Genomic DNA, 18,757 nt, shown 5'->3' with positions numbered 1-18,757 from the left:
TGGATATGGATCCCTATTATATATTGGCTAGATCACACCTGAATATTGCATCCAGCCTCAGAGATAATCCAATACATAAAGTAACAGGATATAAGATGCAGGCAGGGACAGCATACACTGAATGACACCACCAAGTAGTTGGAACAGGAACATAAGCACAGAGTATGGGCTAAACCTTCTAAAACCCAGTTGTGATATTCCACACAAAGTTATGGAGAATAATAGGGCTAAGAGCCTCTGGGACTTCCAGATCAAAGCAGACATGCAGGTCCTGGCCAATGAACCAGACATAGAGGTCATGGAGAAGTAGACAGAGGTGGGGATAGATGAAGCAGTGTCCAATGGAACAGAAGTTGCCTTCAGAAGTTGTGGGAGCTTCATCGCTGGAAGCTTTCAAGAAGAGAATGGACTGCCATCTGTCAAAAATGGTGTAGGGTCTGCTTGGGTGGTGTGTTGGACTTAATGACCTACAAGGTCCCTTCCAACTCTGTTAATCAGTATCTGTAAATGACAGCAAGATCGGGAAGAAGGAGGATGGAACACTGGAAAAGTCCCAGGGTCTAAAGGATGAACTGGAGAGGATGTGGAAAGTCAAGGTGAAAGTGGTCCTAGTGATAGGGATATTTTGGGCGGTGACCTAAACTGGAAAAGGAGCTCCAGCAGATCCCAGGAACAACAGTAGAGTTCTAGGCTCAGAAGAATGAAGTGAACAGCTAAGATACTGTGTCCATCCTTGTCTTAACTGATTCAATGGCAATTGTGGAGGAGAGATCACACCCTGGAGCTTCTTTATGTGAGGTGCCACAGGGGCCAGTGCTGGCCCCTCTCCTATTCCACCTCTGCATGAGATCCCAGGGTAACCTCATCCATCTCCATGTGGTGAAGTACCCTCAAAATATTGATGACATCCAATTGAACATCGGTGCTTCTGGTAAATAAAGCAGTGTTGTTCATGTCCTGTCCTGCTATCTGGAGGCTATGAGTGTCTGCATGGGGAAAAACAGGCTTCTAAGGAACCCCAGCAAGACTGAATAGCTTTGGGTTTGGGGGATCTCTAGTTCTAGGACTACATCATCTATAGTGCTGGGTGGTGTTGCATTGCCCCAAACAGACCCCATAAGAGCTTTGTGGTCTTCCTGGACTCACAACTCCTGCTTGAGGATCAAGTGGCAGTTATGGCTAGAAGGGCCTTTTCACAACTTTTTTTATGTGCCAGTTGCACCCATCTGCTGAATACCACCTCTGCTTATTATTCAGGTTTTAGACCTGGATATATTTCAATACATTACAATACAATACAATACAATACAACACAACACAATACAATACAATATCAGAGTTGGAAGGGACCTTGGAGGTCTTCTAGTCCACCCCCCTGCCTAGTCAGGAAACCCTATACCATTTCAGACAAATAGCTATCCAACATCTTCTTAAATACTTCCAGTGTTGGGGCATTCACAATTTCTGGAGGCAAGCTGTTCCACTGATTAATTGTTCTAATTGTCAGGAAATTTCTCCTCAGTTCTAAGTTGCTTCTCTCCTTGATTAGTTTCCACCCATTGCTTCTTGTTCTACACTCAGGTGCCTTGGAGAATACTTTGACTTCCTCTTCTTTGTGGCAATCCCTGAGATATTGGAACACTGCTATCATGTCTCCCCTAGTCCTTCTTTCCATTAAACTAGACATACCCCATTCCTGCAAACGTTCTTCTTATGTTTTAGTCTCCAGTCCCCTAATCATCTTTGTTGCTCTTTTCTGCACTCTTTTTAGAGTCTCCACATCTTTTCTACATCGTGGAGACCAAAACTGAATGCAGTATTCCAAGTGTAGGCTTACCAAGGTATTATAAAGTGGTATTAACACTTCATGTGATCTTGATTCTATTCCTCTGTTTATGCAGCCTAGAACTGTGTTGGCTGCACCCTGCTGGCTCATATTTAAATGATTGTCCACTAGGACTCCAATATCTCTTTTACAGTTACTACTATTGAGCAAGGTACCACCTATACTGTACTTGTGCATTTTGTTTTTCTTGCCTAAATGTAGGACTTTATTCTTTAAACCATTGAATTTTATTTTATTAGATAGGGCCCAATTTTCAAGTTTGTCCAGATCCTTCTGTATCTTAAGCCTCACTTCTGAAGTGTTGGCTATTCCTGCCAGCTTGGTGTCATCTGTAAATTTGATGAGTTCCCCATTTATTCCCTCATCCAAATCATTGATGAAGATGGTGAAGAGTTCTGGGCCTAAAATAGAGCCTTGGAGTACTCCACTGCATAATTCCCTCCCTATAGATGCAGTCCCATTGAGGACTACACATTGAGTGCAGTTGGTCAGCCAGTTATGAATCCATCTGGTGGTGATGCTGCCTAACCCACTTTCTTCTACTTTATCTAGTAGTAGGTTATGGTCTACCTTATCAAATGCCTTACTGAAGTCCAAGTAATTTATAGCGACAGCATTCCTCTGGTCCACTACTTTTGTCACTTTGTCAAAGAATGCAATAAGATTAGTCTGTCATGATCTGTTTTTGACAAACCCATGTTGGCTTTTGGCTATTACTTTGTTTACTTCTAGATGTTTGCTAATTCGTTGCTTGATTATATTTTCCAGAATTTTTTCTGTAATTGATGTCAGGCTGATAGGTCTGTAGTTTCCTGGATATACTTTTTTTTTTCTTTTTTGAAGGTGGGAACCACATCAGCTCTTTTCCAGTACTCTGGCAGTTCCCCTGTGCTCCAGGATCTCTGAATGATATAGTTCAGTGTTTCCGAGATCTTGTCTGCCAGTTCCATCAGAACCCTGGGGTATAACCCATCCGGTCCTGGTGATTTGAATTTGTCTAGGGTAGACAGGTGCTCACTTACCATTTTCTTCCCTATTTCAACTTCTGTTCTTAATCTGATTTTTGTGGTGCTGTTTTTGATAGATTGGACGGTTTTATCCCTTTGTCTATAGACTGATGCAAAAAATGAGTTAAATAGTTCTGCTTTCTCCCTGTTGCTTAGGCACGTATCACAGTTTTTACATGGGAACTGGGGCCATCGTACATCGTATCACAACTCATTATGGCGGGAACTTCTGCGCATCCTTTGCGCAGCTCGGGTTCGGCCATTTTTAAACTGCGGGAACATTACCAGTTGACGTTGAGCCACGGAGCTGTTTAAACGCCAGAGAATTGCAGTGTTATCTAACGGTTAGACAGTCTTGTGAGGCGTGACACGGTGTGAATATACTGCACTTGGTTACAGAGACAACTTAAAATTGACAGAATTAATTGGAATAAATGTGTTGGAATAAGCACAGATGGAGCAAAAAGTATGGTCGGAATTAATAAAGGACTCGTTGCAAGAATTCAAAATGTTGTTCCAAATGTCATATCCACACATTGTTGCATACATAGAGAGGCTTTGGCAACACGTAAGATGCCCGCTGATGTGCAGAAAGTTCTGGATGAAAGCATGAAAATCATTAACTACATTAAAAGCCATCCTTTGAATGCACGACTTTTTTCACAAATATGTGAAGAAATGGGAAGTAGTCATACCCAGCCGCTTTTTCATACCGATGTTCGTTGGCTATCTCGGGGAAAAATTCTAAACCGATTGTTTGAACTTAGACATGAACTTCAATGCTTTCTTAATGATAGATTTGAGTTGAGAAATTGTTTACATGACTGGAAATGGTTTTGTAAAGTAGCATACTTAGCAGATATATTCTCTGTTTTAAATTGCCTCCACTTATCGTTACAAGGCAAAGAAATTTCATTGTTTCACGTTCAAGATAAAGTGAACGCTACCATCGCAAAACTAAATTTATGGCAAAAGAGAGTTGGGAATGGAGAAGTAGACTCATTTGCTTCTCTTCATGAGTTTATAACAAGTTCGGCTACTAAAATTGAGGCTGATACTCTGAAATGCATAATGCAGCATTTGGAGAGTTTGCAAGTTGGCTTGAAAAACTATTTCCCTGATTTAAACAAAAATATTGAATGGATAAGATATCCGTTCAACATTAACACAACATCCATGTCAGAAGGTTTGTCGTATGCGGAAGAAGCGCAATTGTTGGAGTTAGCTTCGGACGGATTCTTGAGAAATAAACATAAGGAGTGTACTTTAACATCATTCTGGTTACAAATGCAACATGTGTATCCGGTTTAACAGAAAAAGTCCTGAAATACATCTTGCCTTTTCCAACTTCATATTTATGCGAAGTTGCTTTTTCTGCATTTGTAGACATTAAGTCGAAAAAAAGGAACAGACTATTGGATGTGGAACTGCATCTCAGATTAAAATTAACAACCAGGGAACCAAATTATGATGATCTGTCATCTCAACATAAACAATTTCATCCTTCTCATTGAATCAAATAAATGTTCTTTATAATATAACTTTCGTTTATTTTGCGTATGTACCAAAAAAATAAAAAATAAAAATATTTTGATTTTTATTAAAGCATATGTTTTTTATGAGGGGTACTCAGCGTTACAAAAATTATAGAAGGGGTACACATATGTCAAAAGTTTGGGAAACACTGTTCTAATAAATAATTTCTAGAGATTTATTGTATCAGAAACAAAGAGCCAATATTGCTTTAATAAGTAACAATTATATAGTAGATTTAAGCAATTCATAATAAAAACAAATAGCCAATATTAGTTTGATTGATAAAAGCAAATAGCCAATATTAGTTTGATTGATAAAAGCAAATAGCCAATATTAGTTTGATTCATATACTCCTTCAATATCATCCCTAACCACACAGGAATAAATAAGGCAGTTCTTCCACACACACAACTGCATTATTGATCACTTTCACAAGGCTACAACTGATCGCCATGCTTAGCCCTCCTACTATCTGAACAAACTCCTGCATAGGCCAGAATCCATCTGGGGTGCAGATGCTCAGTTTCAGGTAGGCCGAATACATTGACCTGCACCTTGACCTTCAACTCCATCTGCTCGTAGGATCAATAACAAGGCACACAAACTTGTTTTCCCCTTCTGGTGTCTGAAGAGTATTGCTCAGTGGGTAGGACAATTGCTTTTCCTTGCAATTATCAAAAGAACACTAATTCTTATCCCTCATAGATTTCAACCCCGTGTCTTCCAAGATAGAACCTGCTTACATGAAAGACACCCTGAGCTTTCCCAAAGGGTCTGGAAATGCTACTTTAGGTTGTTTTGCAGACACATGATTTCTTGTGATCCATGAAACTGAACTCAAATTTGTCCTTCAGTGACAACTCAAACTAGGTAAGAGAAAGCACACTTGATATTAAGGCCACCCAAGAGTCCCCGCCTGCTTCTTTCTTTGTTAAAGTCTTGATGGGAATTTTGATCATGATCTGAGAAAGAAGGTGAGAACAATGAATGGGCTGCTTCTCCTGATGCTTCTGTTTTGGCTCCTGCCTGTAACAACTCATAAGGTAATACAAAGCATATGTGTAGCGAGGAATCCTCTACGAACTGTGGAGGACTACTACAGGCCTGGAGATCTCATTATTGGAGCGAATTTGGTCCTGGAAAAGTTTGTTCTCTTTGAAATGATGGAATTTAACTGTGAGCCATCAAAGTCAGCAATTTTAAGAAGGTATGTTTTCCCTGGAAGGGAATGGATTAAAAGATGTTCTGCTTTCTTTGGGATTCAGTCACTTTTTCAAAATTCTTGTGCTGGTAGCATTTCTAAGGTCTGCTACAGGGCGGAAACTTTGGTGGTTTCCTAGATAAAGAACCATGCTCATGAAATAGACTAGAATATTCCAGTTTAATTACAGACGAAATAAAGAACATAAAAAGTGACCAATGGGATACATGTTAGAAGTTGTGGTGACTTAGTGAAGAAGTTGACTTTTAATATTAATTTAGACACAAAGCCAAGGGGAAAAACTCAAAGAGCAGGTCAATCCATTTACAATGTAGTGGTGTCATGTGAAAAGACAAACCCAGTTTTGGATTCATTTGATTAACGGACTGGAAGTTAAAACATATGAAGAACGATTGCTGGAACTGGGTATCTCTAGTTTAAGGAAAAGAAGGGCTAGGCTGCCACAAAGAAGAGGGAGTCATGCTATTCTCCAAGGCACCTGAGGGTAGGACAAGAAGCAATGGTGAAAACATATCAAGGAGAGAAGCAACGTAGACCTAAGGAGAAATTCCCTGACAGAATAATTAATAAGTGGAACAACTTGCTTTCAGAAGTTATGAATGCTCCAATACTGAAAAATTTTAAGATGTTGGATAAAAACTTGTCTGAAGTGATGTAGGGGATTGGACTAGAAAACCTCTTTCCAACTCTGTTATTCTAGTTCTAGGTCATTTGTAATGGCCTTTAGCAAAACTATCTTGTGGCCTCCAGTGGACTATTATGAACAGGAGTGGTTCCCATAGCTGATACAGTCTTGAAAAGGACATCCAACTGCCAAAGCTACCTAAGATATTTCTCATGTGGATGAGTCATGGCTGTTTAGGTTTGCAGATGTGGTACATCCCTCTCTACATTAACCATGGATTCATGGCAGTACCAACCACACAATCTTCTTAATCACATTGTCTTGTCCAATGGCTCACAATGTATGGATCCATCGCCTCAGAGTCCAGGAGAACACACAGACAAACACACTCAAGGAAAGGTGAATTCCATCAGCACAAAAAAGCTTTTGTATAATAATCCCCAATGTTTTCTCATTATAGCATTACATTCAGGAATTACCAGCTTTTCTTGGCCTTGGTACTTGCCATCACGGAGATCAACAAGGATTTGGTTCTTCTCCCCAACATCACCCTCGGCTTCCATATTTATGACAATAAAGAGACCATTATGAGAATTTCCTGGAACAGCCTCTCTCTCCTATCTACACGAAGCCGGATGGTTCCAGATTACAAATGTGACAAGCAGGACATGCTGCTCTCTGTCATTGGAGATCTCACCTCTCAGTACTCAAGGCAGATGGCCTCCATCTTCAGCATCTTCAAGGTTCCACAGGTAAGGGGCTTCCATAGGGTACCAGTTTGGAGCAGATAGAGAAAAGATGCAAGCATAAAAGCCAAAGATGAGACCAAATTAACTTGGAGAAAATCAGGACTACATGATGTGCAGAACTCATGCAAGGGGTGAACTTATATGTTGTGTGTCAGGATGTGTGTTCCTTTATATGGAACAATAGGAAATTTCTAAAATGCTTTCCTGGAAGTGGTATACATCTAACTGCTATTGCTATGAGGAGAGTTTACATGAGAGAGTTTACTTTGTAGAATAAAGCAATCTTGATTATCCATAGCAAAGGAAAAGCATTCAGCTGCATGATCTTCAGTTTTACCTCAATGTAATTGGAAGCTTATTGTACAACTTCATGGGATTCAGACTGATGGGCACAAGAACAAAAAACAGAGGACGATGAGCTTTAAGCTCAGCATAAAATATGACCTTGCCATGAAAAATCCATTTGTAAAGCAAGACTCTCCCTTTCTGCAGCTCGGTTTTGACTTCCTCAAGTTCACTCAGGAAGACAGAATTGTTTTTCCTTCCTTTTTCCGGATCAGCCCCAATGAATTTCTTCAATATGGTGGTTTAATCCAGTTGCTCCTGCATTTCCAATGGAACTGGGTTGGTCTTATTGCCCCTGAAGGTGACAGTGGAGAACATTTCATCTCATCTCTGAGTCCATTGCTGGAGGAGAAGGAGATCTGCCTGGCCTTCAGTCATCTGCTGGCATATGAATCTTACGGTTTTGCAAGTTCAAAATATATTTCTATAATCAAAACTTGGTTTAAAGCTGAAGTGATCCTTTTGCTTGGAGAATCAAAGTGTGTGGATACTCTATATCCCGCTCTGTATTTGTTTGAAATATGGACGAAGATTGCATTTAGAAAGGTTTGGATCCTGACTTCCCATTGGGAAATCAGTGCATATCACCAGACTTTGGAATTCAGAAAGCCCTTCCATGGCGCTTTGCATTTTACGGATCATAGTCATGAAGTCCCAGAATTCAGGCACTTTCTTCTGTCTTTAGACCCCTTGAACCCTCAAGGAGATGTCTTTCTTCCACAATGGTGGGAAGATGTCTTTGAGTGCAAGATCCACAAACCAGGAGAGATCCTTCAAAAGGAGGGAAAACCATGCACAGGAAAGGAGAATTTACAGAATCTGCCATCTTACATATTTGAAACGAGCATGACGGGCGAAAGTTACAATATCTACAATGCCGTTTATGCTGTGGCACATGCTTTGCATGCCATGTGTGGATCAGGAGCACAACGAGCCATGATGAGGCTTGCAAAAGGGGTCTCAAATGTCTACCCATGGCAGGTAATTTCTCTGAATGTTATCCAGTCTACAGATTCTTTGAACTTCCCATGGATGTTCCTTGGTTAATTCATTACATATTTCTATGCCGCCCATCTAACAGCATCTGTAGCTAAATCTGAAAACGAACTAAATCAGCAATTAATAAAATAGTATAAAATGTTGATTTGATTAAAAAAGGGGGGGGGGAGGCAAACCAACATCAACAAAAGAATATTCTTCCTTTAAGGTCCTGAAACGTCTTTAACATAGTTACAGGAGATTCAGAGGATGAAATGCCCTTTGAGGAAAGGAGTGTCAGCCCAGAGGAAAAGGGCGATTTGTGTTTCTTTGTGCAACATGCTTGCACAGATCATGAGACGTCACACTGCCCACATTTGCTGAAGCGCCAAAGTGTGAATGCAACATGTAACAAGACGTTAGCCTCGATTCATTTTAACTTGCTTTATTTTTAATGGTTTAGGATTCTGTGTGCACATTGACCATTTATTTAGGAAAGTATCTGTTGCACTGCCCAGCCTCTGTTAATCTGTGCACCCACAGAAGGGATCCAGTGCAAAGCAGTTTGCAGGATTTCTCCTTCTCTGAAATTCATCCAGATGTTCTGCATCAACGGCTTTACTTGCGTGGCCTCCTGATCCTGGAGGGAAAAGACAGGGCAACCTGTTCCTTTTGACAGACAATGTCCTCTGTTAGCCAGAGACCCTGCTTGGCATCTGGTCAGGCATGGCTGCTCTAGACTAGACTAGACTAGACTAGACTAGACTAGACTAGAATAGAATAGAATAGAATAGAATAGTTCTTTACTTTACACATTCACTTACCAAAAAGCAGGAAAGACAGGCAGAGTCTAAGAGGATTCATGCATAAATTAACTAAAAGTAGTCCTTGAGTTACAACACAGTGATATTCTCCAAAGCATTTGAAGGCAGGGCAAGAAGCAATGAATGGAAAATAATCAAGGAGAGAAGTAACTTCAGGAGAAACTTCCTAAAAGTGAGGACAATTAACCAGTGGAACCGCTTGTCTTCAGAAGTTGTGAATGCTCCATCACTGGAGGTCTTTAAGAAAAGACTGGACAGCCACTTGTCTGAAATTGTATAGCAATGGATCAATAGGGGCTTTTTGGAGGGTGTGTGTGGTCATTTTGAATGGTGCCGTAACCTGAGGAGTACTTTTATTCTATTAAACATTTATTAAAGAAGCCATGGTAAAGAACACTAGATAACAGAATATTTTACATTGTTGGCGGTCAACCTCTCATGCCCCATGAATAGATTATTGGAATTTGATGCTGCTCCTGATCACTCAGATATCCACCAACCATGCCTAGCTTTAAAGATTTGTAATCTTATATATACGTATATATAAAAACGGCTGTGGGTGTGTATATTTCAGCATAACTCTGGAACGCTTTGAGTAATTTCAACCAAATTTGGTACACAGATGACTTTCTCTCTGGAAACAAATACTGTGGGGGTGGTGGTGGTAAGACACTCCTAACACCACTTAGTGGGGGTGGGTGTTTTGTTAATATAGGACCTGTTGTGCCTTAAAATGGCTTCTAATGTGCAGCACAGTAGAGTTGCCATGGTAACTGCTTCACAGTACTCCACAAGGGGGCTCCCTCTAGTAAGGTGGAAAATCCAACATTAGAAATTACATTTGGTCCAGACATTTTCCCCCTATAAATAAATACTTGGGCAACACTGGACTATCTACTAATTAACTTCTAAAATGATGGTCATCCGAGAATGTTGGAAGCCAGGATGTCTCATGTCTACTTGTTCCACTTCCTAAGAAACTCTTTTCTTTCAGCTTCTTGCCTACTTGAAGAATGTCCGGTTCAACAACAGTGTTGGAAATGAAATCTTTTTCTCAGAAGATGGACTAGGATCTGTTCAGTATGATATTCTCAACTGGATTTTCTTCCCCAATCAATCTTTTGTCCCCATGAAAGTTGGGCAAATAGATTTTGGAGCTCCCCAAAGCCAGGATTTCACCATCAACTCCGATGTAATCATCTGGGCCAAAAAGGTGGGCTAGACAGAAATGACTCGTTCAGGCAAAGGCAAAGAAAGATTTGTTCTCTCCCGGGGATGCTTTTCAATATATTTTTTAAAAAGTTCATTGAATCAGAAAAGAAGGCAGATGTGTGGTGAATGATGTGCTTTTCAAGAAACAGATTCAAGTCTGACTTGTGCCATATCCAATCCTAAAAAAAAATTTGAAGACGGAAATATCAATGTGGGGATTTAATGATGCATGACCATTAAACAGGACATCTCAAGTATTTTTCTTTTATATTTTAGAAGGTCCCCTTTGCCAGGTGTGGCATGAAGAGGTGCCATGCAGGAGAGAGGAGAAGAGTTCTGGAGGGCAAGCAGATTTGCTGCTATCAATGTGATGGTTGTCCAGAAGGGACCATTTCCAATCAGACAGGTAGAGTATACTACAAATGTCGACATTTGAAGAGCCGAGGTGGCGCAGTGGTTAGGGTGCAGTACTGCAGGCCACTTCAGCTGACTGTTATCTGCAGTTCAGCGGTTCTAATCTCACCGGCTCAAGGCTTCCATCCTTTTGAGGTGGGTGAAATGAGGACCCAGACTGTGGGGGCGATATGCTGACTCTGTAAACCACTTAGAGAGGCTGAAAGCCCTATGAAGCGGTATATAAGTCTAACTGCTATTGCTATTTCAGGATCAAGGAAGCCATTCAGTAGATCAATATATTAAGAGATTTGGGGTGATTCCTGGTAGGTTTGAGAGTCTTCATTACAGCGATGCAAATTACCTGCCCTCCCCCCCCCCCGCCAGCCTAACTTCCTAACACTGAGTAATGAGAATTGGCAGGGCTGCTCTCCTAACTGTCAACACATTACAAAAAAGATGTTCAGACTTTGGAAAAAGTGCAGAGAAGAGCAACCAAGATGATTAAAGTCCTGGTGGCTAAAACATATGAAGAAGAGTTGCAGGAATTGGGTATATGCCAGCCTAGAGAAAAGAAGGACTATGGGTGACATGATAGCAGCTTCCAAGTATTTGAGGGGCTATCAGAAAAAAGAGGGGGGGGGTCAACTTATTTTCCAAGGCACCAAAAGGCCAGACAATAGAACAATGGATGGAAACTAATCAAGAAGAGAAGCAATCTGGAATTGAGGAGTAACTTCCTAACAGTGAGGAAAATTAACCAGTGGAACAGTTTGCCTTCAAAAGTTGTGGATGCTTCATCACTGCATGCTTTTAAGAAAAGACTGGACAGCCACTGATCTGAAATGGTATAGGGTCTCTGTGCCTGAGCAGGGGTTGGACTAGAAGACCTCTAAGGTCCCTTCCACCACTATTCTGATTCTGATTCTTTTCTCTAGTCTGGATTCTTAGGTGAGAAAAAAAAATCAGGCTCCAACCTCCATTACAAAAACACCCCAAAGTAATCACACAAGTGATTGAAGAGGGAGAGATCCCAATATCTGAGTAATTGATTAACCCCTGGGCGGAGCCAATCCGCTTCAGAAATTCTTTCCAGAAAATGGAGGTGAATTGCACACCTCTGTCCAATATGATGCGATCAGGCACCCCATGTAAGCAGTAAATGTGGGAGATGAACATCTTAGCAAGAGCCTTAGCAGAAGGAATCTTGAAGCAGGGGATGAAATGGACCTGCTTGGAGAACAAGTCGGTAACTACCCAGATAACAGTGTGCCCGTGACTTTCAGGAAGTTCAACAATGAAGTCCATAGAGATATCCTTCCAAGGGGCGACTGGGCGAGCTACAGCCTGGAGCAATCCCTGCAGCTTACCCGGGGGGGGGGGGAGGCATTTAGCAGCAGCACAAACGGGACAACTGGCAACATATCTTTCAATGTCCTTTTTCAAAGAAGGCCACCGAAACTGTCTCTTGACGAGATGGAGTGTTTTGACGAACCCAAAATGTCCTGCCATTCGGGAATCATGAGCTTGCTGAAGAACAATGAGTCTAAGAGATGCAGGAACGTATAGTTTCACCCCAATCCAGGGCAATTCATCTCACATAGTGCACTCATTCACGTGCTGCTGGAACCATTCATCATCAGGGAGGGCTTTTTTCAGGTTGGAAAGAAAGTCCTGAGACATCTCCACTTTAGAGCGCGCTTGATTCCTAGTAACAACAGGAACAGCGAGGCTTGTCATGGAAATGACAGACTGGACCACACTGAGCTTAGAACAGTTGTATTGAGGAAGTCTGGATAGAGCATCAGCCATAAAAAAATTTCTCCCTGGAATGTATTTCAGGGTAAAATTGAACAGATTGAAATGCTGAGCCCAACGCATCTGTTTAGGAGAAAGTTTTCTGGAAGTTCTCAAAGCTTCCAAATTCTTATGGTCAGTCCACACCTCGAAAGGGTGTTTGGCGTCTTCCAGAAAATGGCGCCATGTGGCCAAAGCCCAACGAACAGCAAACGCTTCTTTCTCCCAAATGGCCCAACATCTCTCCGTGTCCGTTAGTTTGTGAGAGGTGTATGGGCAGGGTTGTAATTTACCTTGACTATTGGCTTGAAGCAATACGGCCCCCACAGCCACGTCACTGGCGTCAGCCTGAACTACAAAAGGTGTGTCCATGTCCGGGTGTTTGAGGACCGGTTCCTCTGCAAAAAACCACTTTAACTTCTCGAAGGCAGCTTGACATTCCATGGTCCAATCCAGCAGCTTGCTAGGCTTGGGTTTCGCTTTGGACTTCAGAAGGTTAGTTATGGTAAGAGCTATCTTAGCAAAAGAGGGGATGAACTGGCGATAGAAATTAGCAAAACCCAAAACCCACTTTTTGCAATTGCCTGCGTGTACGAGGGGCCTCCCACTCGGTAACAGCTTTCACCTTAGCGGGGTCCATCTCAACACCCTCGTGGGAGATACGATAGCCCAGGTAGTCAACCTTCTCCTGATGGAATTCACACTTGGACAATTTGGCGTAAAGCTCAGCTGCCCAAAGTTTCTTCAGCACAATACGAAACAGCTTCATGTGCTCCTCACGTGTTTCCGTGTAAATAAGGATATCATCTAAATATTCGATAACGCCCTTGTAAAGATGGTCATGTAAAATCTCATTAATTAGCTGCATGAAGACCGCTGGCGCCCCTGTAGGCCAAACGGCATCACACAAAATTGGAAACAGCCACGGGGACAGTTGAAAGCAGTTTTCCATTCATCCCTCTCTTTAATACGGACCCTATAATATGCTTCCCTCAAGTCCAACTTAGTGAAGATGCGACCCTTCCCCAATTGGGCCAGCATGTCCTTCATCCGTGGCAACGGGTAGAGGTTCTGAGATGATATTGCATTTAAGTTTTTAAAATTCACACACAATCTAAGGGAGCCATCTTTCTTCTCTCTGAATAACACATAAGCCGCTACCTTGGGCCTCACCGGTTCAATGAACCCCCTCTCCAAATTCTTATCGATGAATTTTCTCATTTCCTCCATTTCTCTAGGGGACATCGAATAAATTTGGGGCTTTGGAAGCTTCACCCCAGATAAAATATCAATGGTGCAATCAGCGGGTCTGTGGGGGGGGGGGGTAGTTTATTAGAAGATTTTTCACTAAAAACTCCTCTAAGATCCCAGTACTCTTTTGGAATCCTCTCCTCCCCTTCGATTCTCTCCTGCCCCCTGGCTGCCAATGTAGGGCTAGTAGTGGCAGAATCTGGAGTCTCAACCTCCCGTTCAGGGGGTATGTTTGTGTGAATGCGTAACCACCCCTTTCTCCAGTTAATGCGAGGGTTCCATTTACGAAGCCAGGGGAGTCCCAAAATAAGGGGCCGGTTCACGCCAGGTTCCACAATAAAAGTTATTAACTCCTGATGGGTCCCCATTTTCATCTCTATGGGCTCAGTAGAAAAATGAGCAGGGCCACCTCCTGCAATAGAACCATCAATTTGGCAAAAAACAATAGGGGTTTTCAAAGTCTTCAATTTTAAGCCTAGTTTCTCCACCATTTCAGGACTTATCATACAGTGAGAACAGCCGGAATCAAGGAGAGCTAAAAGTTTCTCAGTCGCGCCAGAAGATGGCACTCTCATCTCAATTGGGATAAGCATGGGGCCCGTTCTGGAACTTATCCAGTGATGAGATTCCTCCTCATCCGATTCGTCAGACGAGCTGGGGCTCACGCCTCCCTCCTCCTCCAGCTAGAAGTGCTGGGGAATATTTTCAGCGGCAAATGCAGCCTCCCTCCTCTTGCCTGGGGCCTTCATTGCTTTTCCCTCTCTCCGGGGGGTGGTGGTGGTCTGAGGCAATTTTACATGGCAATTTACAGTGCGGTGGCCTTCCTTCCCACAGCGGAAACAAGCGAAAGGCTTGGCTTTGCCTGTGAAACCTCCTTTTCCCTCACTCCTGGGGCGGAGACATTTTAGACATTTTTTTTTAGACATTTATTACGATTTATAGGCCGCCCTTCTCCCTGAGGGGACTCAGGGCGGCTTACAATCACAGGAAGGGGGGTGCAATAATACAAGACAAACAGTGAGTAAACAAGATAGATAATAAAACACCAACTTGCATTCAACAGTCAACACTCGGGCGGGTAATTTAAAACTTATCCCCAGGCCTGCTGGGAGAGCCAGGTCTTAAGGGCCGTGCGGAAGGTCTGGATGGTGGTGAGGGTACGAATCTCAACGGGGAGGTCGTTCCACAGGGTCGGAGCTGCAACAGAAAAGGCTCTCCTCCGTGTAGTCGCCAGTCGACATTGACTGGCAGATGGAATCCGGAGGAGGCCCAATCTGTGCGATCTAATCGGTCGAAGGGAGGTAATCGGCAGAAGGCGGTCTCTCAAGTACCCGGAGGGGGGGGTTGGGGGCTGCTGGGGGGGATTTCTCCACATCTCCCTCTTTCATGCATTGAAGCCTGGCTAAATCCAACTCCATGTCTGCCGCATGCTCATACCAAGCAGTTAGACGATGGGGAAGGCGTCTGTTTATGCACTGTTGGTATATTTTTTCATTCAATCCCTCAGCAAACTGATCCAGCAAAGTCTCTTCCGACCACCCCCTCATGTAAGCTGACAACTCTTGAAATTCCTGGACATAATCTGGCACAGATTTGCTTCCCTGCTTCAGAGCCATAATTTTCACGCGCCCGCGTCTCTCGGTCAATGGGTCATCAAACCTCCTCCTCATGGCTGCCATAAAGTCATTAAAATTCCTCAGGAGTGGGGAATTGCAATTGTGCAGGCCGACCATCCATTCGGCTGCTTTCTTTTCTAAGGACATCAACACCATCCTCACTTTCATTTCATCTGTCTCTAAATCAGGTCCATAGATTTCCATATAATTCCAGACCAGAATTATAAGTTAAGGGAGGGACTTTTGCCATTCGGCGTCGCCTGCCCCCCCCCACTCTTTGAGTGACTCTAGCTGGAGGGGGGAGGCTGGTTCTGGGTTTTCTTGCACACACACCCCCTCGGCCCCTTCACCCTCCCTTAAACTATGCATGGAGTACCTTTGCTCAAATTCCTCTGTCAGCTCCCTTTCACGGTGTTTGCGTTCAGTCCATGCTTCTTTGAAAAGTCTCATGGCTTGGGAAAGCTTGTAATCTTCTTCTCCAAAGTCACCCCAATCAGCTGATTTTTTCTTCTCGTGACTCCAGCATCCAATTCCTCAGGCTCCTCTTTTTGTCCCACACCCCAAGTCCATCTGGGACGAACGGCAGGTTCTTCCATTCTTAGTTCAGCCAGTCTTTCAGTTAAAGATGGTCCCGACATTGCCCCCTCCTGGTCACTTACATGCAAAGACATTTCTTTTCTTCTTGTGAGGGCACCGCCCTTGGTAGGTTTTAGCTCCGGGATGGGTGAAAAAATGTGACTCAGCTTATTGTCAGCATCACTTCATTCAGTAATCAGGAAAGAAAACCACTGGACTCCATTTGATTTGAAATCAAGTGTACTTTTACTAATTATAAATGAACAGTTGCAAATGATTCCCCTCCCAAATACCATGCCCCCGCTCCCCGTTTCAATGGCAGCCGAAGCAGCAGCAAAGCAGAGGCTGACAACTCCTTCTCTTACAATCCATTGGGAAATCCCACTACAAATCTTTTCATGAAGGAGTGTGAGGTTCAAGCTCCAATATTTATTATCTAGAGTATGATTGTTCAGTCCCAGAAAATTGATAGACCTGTTGCAGAATGAGAAGTTATATCCAGCTATATCTGTGTATTCTCCTCTGCAACAAAATCCTGAAAGTGTAATTGCAAAACACAAAGCAGAGAATTTGAGCCAAAGAGGTGAAAACATCCTTGCCTCTAGCTAACCTGTCATCAGGGTCATCAGTAAAGGATGATTAACTCTTTTTGATCCATCATGAAATACAAAATGACTCTTGATTTCAGATGCAGCTCACTGTGACCCCTGTCCAGAACACCAGTATCCCAACAAGGACAAGGACCACTGCATTGCCAAGATGCTCCACTTTCTCTCCTATCAAGAGACTCTGGGATACATCTTAGTTTCTCTTGCTCTTTTTCTCTCTGTGACCACATCTGCAGTCCTGGTGGTTTTCCGTAAACATGATGACACGCCAATTGTCAAGGCCAACAACCGAGATCTCACCTACACCTTCCTTGTCTCCCTCCTGCTCTGCTTCCTCTGCTCCTTCCTTTTCATTGGGCGACCTCGGATGCTCACCTGTCTCTTCCGACAAACAGCCTTTGCCATTCTGTTTTCCCTTGCAGTTTCCTCTGTCTTGGCAAAAACTGTCATGGTGGTTCTGGCCTTCATGGCCACCAAGCCAGGAAACAGGGCAAGGAAATTCTTAGGAAAACCACTGACCAACTCCATTGTATTAGGCTGTCCCCTGATTCAGGCAATTATTTGTGCTAACTGGCTGATAACCACTCCCCCATTTCCCAATTTTGATTTCCACTCCTTGACTGGAGAGGCCATCTTGGAATGTAATGAAGGCTCAGCTTTAATGTTTTACACTGTCCTGGCCTACCTGGGTTTTCTGGCCCTTGTGAGTTTCACTGTGGCCTTTCTGGCTAGGAACTTGCCTGACAGCTTTAACGAAGCCAAGTTCATTACTTTCAGCATGCTGGTCTTCTGCAGTGTTTGGATCACCTTCATCCCCACTTATCTGAGCACCAAAGGGAAGTCAATGGTGGCCGTGGAGATCTTCTCCATCTTGGCATCTGGGGCTGGTCTCTTGGCTTGCATCTTTTTCCCCAAATGTTATATTATTCTACTGAGACCCATTCTAAATTGTAGAGAAAACATAATGAGATCTAAGAATCTCTGACTAATGTAGTTTTTGAGAACTTTTATTTGATTTTTGGACTTCTTTATTTTATCAGCTTTCTTTAAAATATGAAATGAGGAAAGGATTTTTCCATGAAATAATCAGATGATGCAAACCATTACAAAGTACCTGTTAATCTGAAACAGCCACTTCCCTTTTATTTTTTATTTTTTTATTTTCTCTTCTGAGTCAATCCCCTTGAGTTGATCATCTTGGAAATAAATCTGGATGTTAAAGATGTAAATATTCCTTTCCAAAATGATGGATTTATTTGAATCAAAAGTGTCTAGGAAAATATGTTGGGGTGGATTTACTATCATTATTTTTTAGCACGTTTGTTTCCATAGATCACTGAAAGTTTGCTGAATTTCTTCTTATTTTTTTCATTCAACTGATTACTAGTTCTTTTAAAATAAATTATAGAATTCAAATAATCCACATTGGTCTTCTCTCTATTAACTGAAAAATACTTTATGAAGATATAAGATAATAACAATAGCAGATATGAGAAGTAGATATTAACAATATTTTCTGTCCCTGCTAATTGTTACTGCTTTTTATGGTTTATTGATGAAGAAGGAAGGATGAAGAGATGAATGGAAGAAAGGAAAGAAGCATGGATGAGAATAAATATTTTCTCAGAAGTCAAAATAAATGTTTCCTAGATTTGAAATACATACTTGTTGAATATATTTGCAAATTAATATATCAAATACCAAAACAGTTGTATTTGGCAGAGGAATTGAGCGAGCCAATGGTGGGATTCAATTTGTTTCACTAGCAGTTCGGTGGGTGTGGCTTGGTGGGCATGGCTTGGTGGGTGTGGCAGGAGAAGGATACTGCAAAATCTCCATTTCCATCCCACTCCAGGGCAAAGATAATGTCAAATCTCCATTTCCACCCAACTCCAGGGGAAGGATAGTGTAAAATCTCCATTCCCTCCCCATCCCAAGAGAAGGATACTGTAAAATGTCCATTCCAACACCACCCCAGGGGAAGAATACTGTAAAATCTCCATTCCAACACCACTCCAGGGCAAGGATACTGTAAAATCTCCATTTCCACCCAATTCCAGGGGAAGGATACCGTAAAATCCCCATTCCCTCCCCACTCCACTAACCTGCTTTCCAGCTCCATTCTCTGGTGCAAGGCGACATAAGAGGACCCAGCCAATCAGCTGGGACTCA

The 18,757-nt window shown here is 42.5% G+C and overlaps 1 protein-coding gene across 1 annotated transcript; it reads left to right on the top strand.

Moving 5' to 3' along the window:
* Positions 1-121: 121 nt before the first annotated feature.
* On the top strand, positions 122-17,570 carry LOC116506932 (vomeronasal type-2 receptor 26-like). Its single transcript, XM_032214825.1, has 5 exons — positions 122-306; positions 6,697-6,988; positions 10,127-10,345; positions 11,009-11,063; positions 16,666-17,570. The coding sequence occupies exons 1-5, from the start codon at positions 122-124 to the stop codon at positions 17,568-17,570; spliced, it is 1,656 nt and encodes a 551-aa protein (XP_032070716.1).
* Positions 17,571-18,757: the final 1,187 nt, after the last annotated feature.

This window comes from Thamnophis elegans, chromosome 1 (genome assembly GCF_009769535.1).
Source record: "Thamnophis elegans isolate rThaEle1 chromosome 1, rThaEle1.pri, whole genome shotgun sequence".
Taxonomy (NCBI): domain Eukaryota; kingdom Metazoa; phylum Chordata; class Lepidosauria; order Squamata; family Colubridae; genus Thamnophis; species Thamnophis elegans.
The sequence above is the reverse complement of the archived record's forward strand: the minus strand, read 5'-3'. Positions and strand labels throughout refer to the sequence as shown.

Excerpts from the sequence above, each read along its gene's own strand:
- LOC116506932 (XM_032214825.1), top strand. The coding sequence starts at position 122 with ATGACACCACCAAGTAGTTGGAACAGGAACATAAGCACAGAGTATGGG. Across the intron at positions 307-6,696 it reads GACATAGAGGTCATGGAGAA|CATTACATTCAGGAATTACC; the intron begins GTAGACAGAGGT and ends TTCTCATTATAG. Across the intron at positions 10,346-11,008 it reads TAATCATCTGGGCCAAAAAG|GATCAAGGAAGCCATTCAGT; the intron begins GTGGGCTAGACA and ends TTGCTATTTCAG.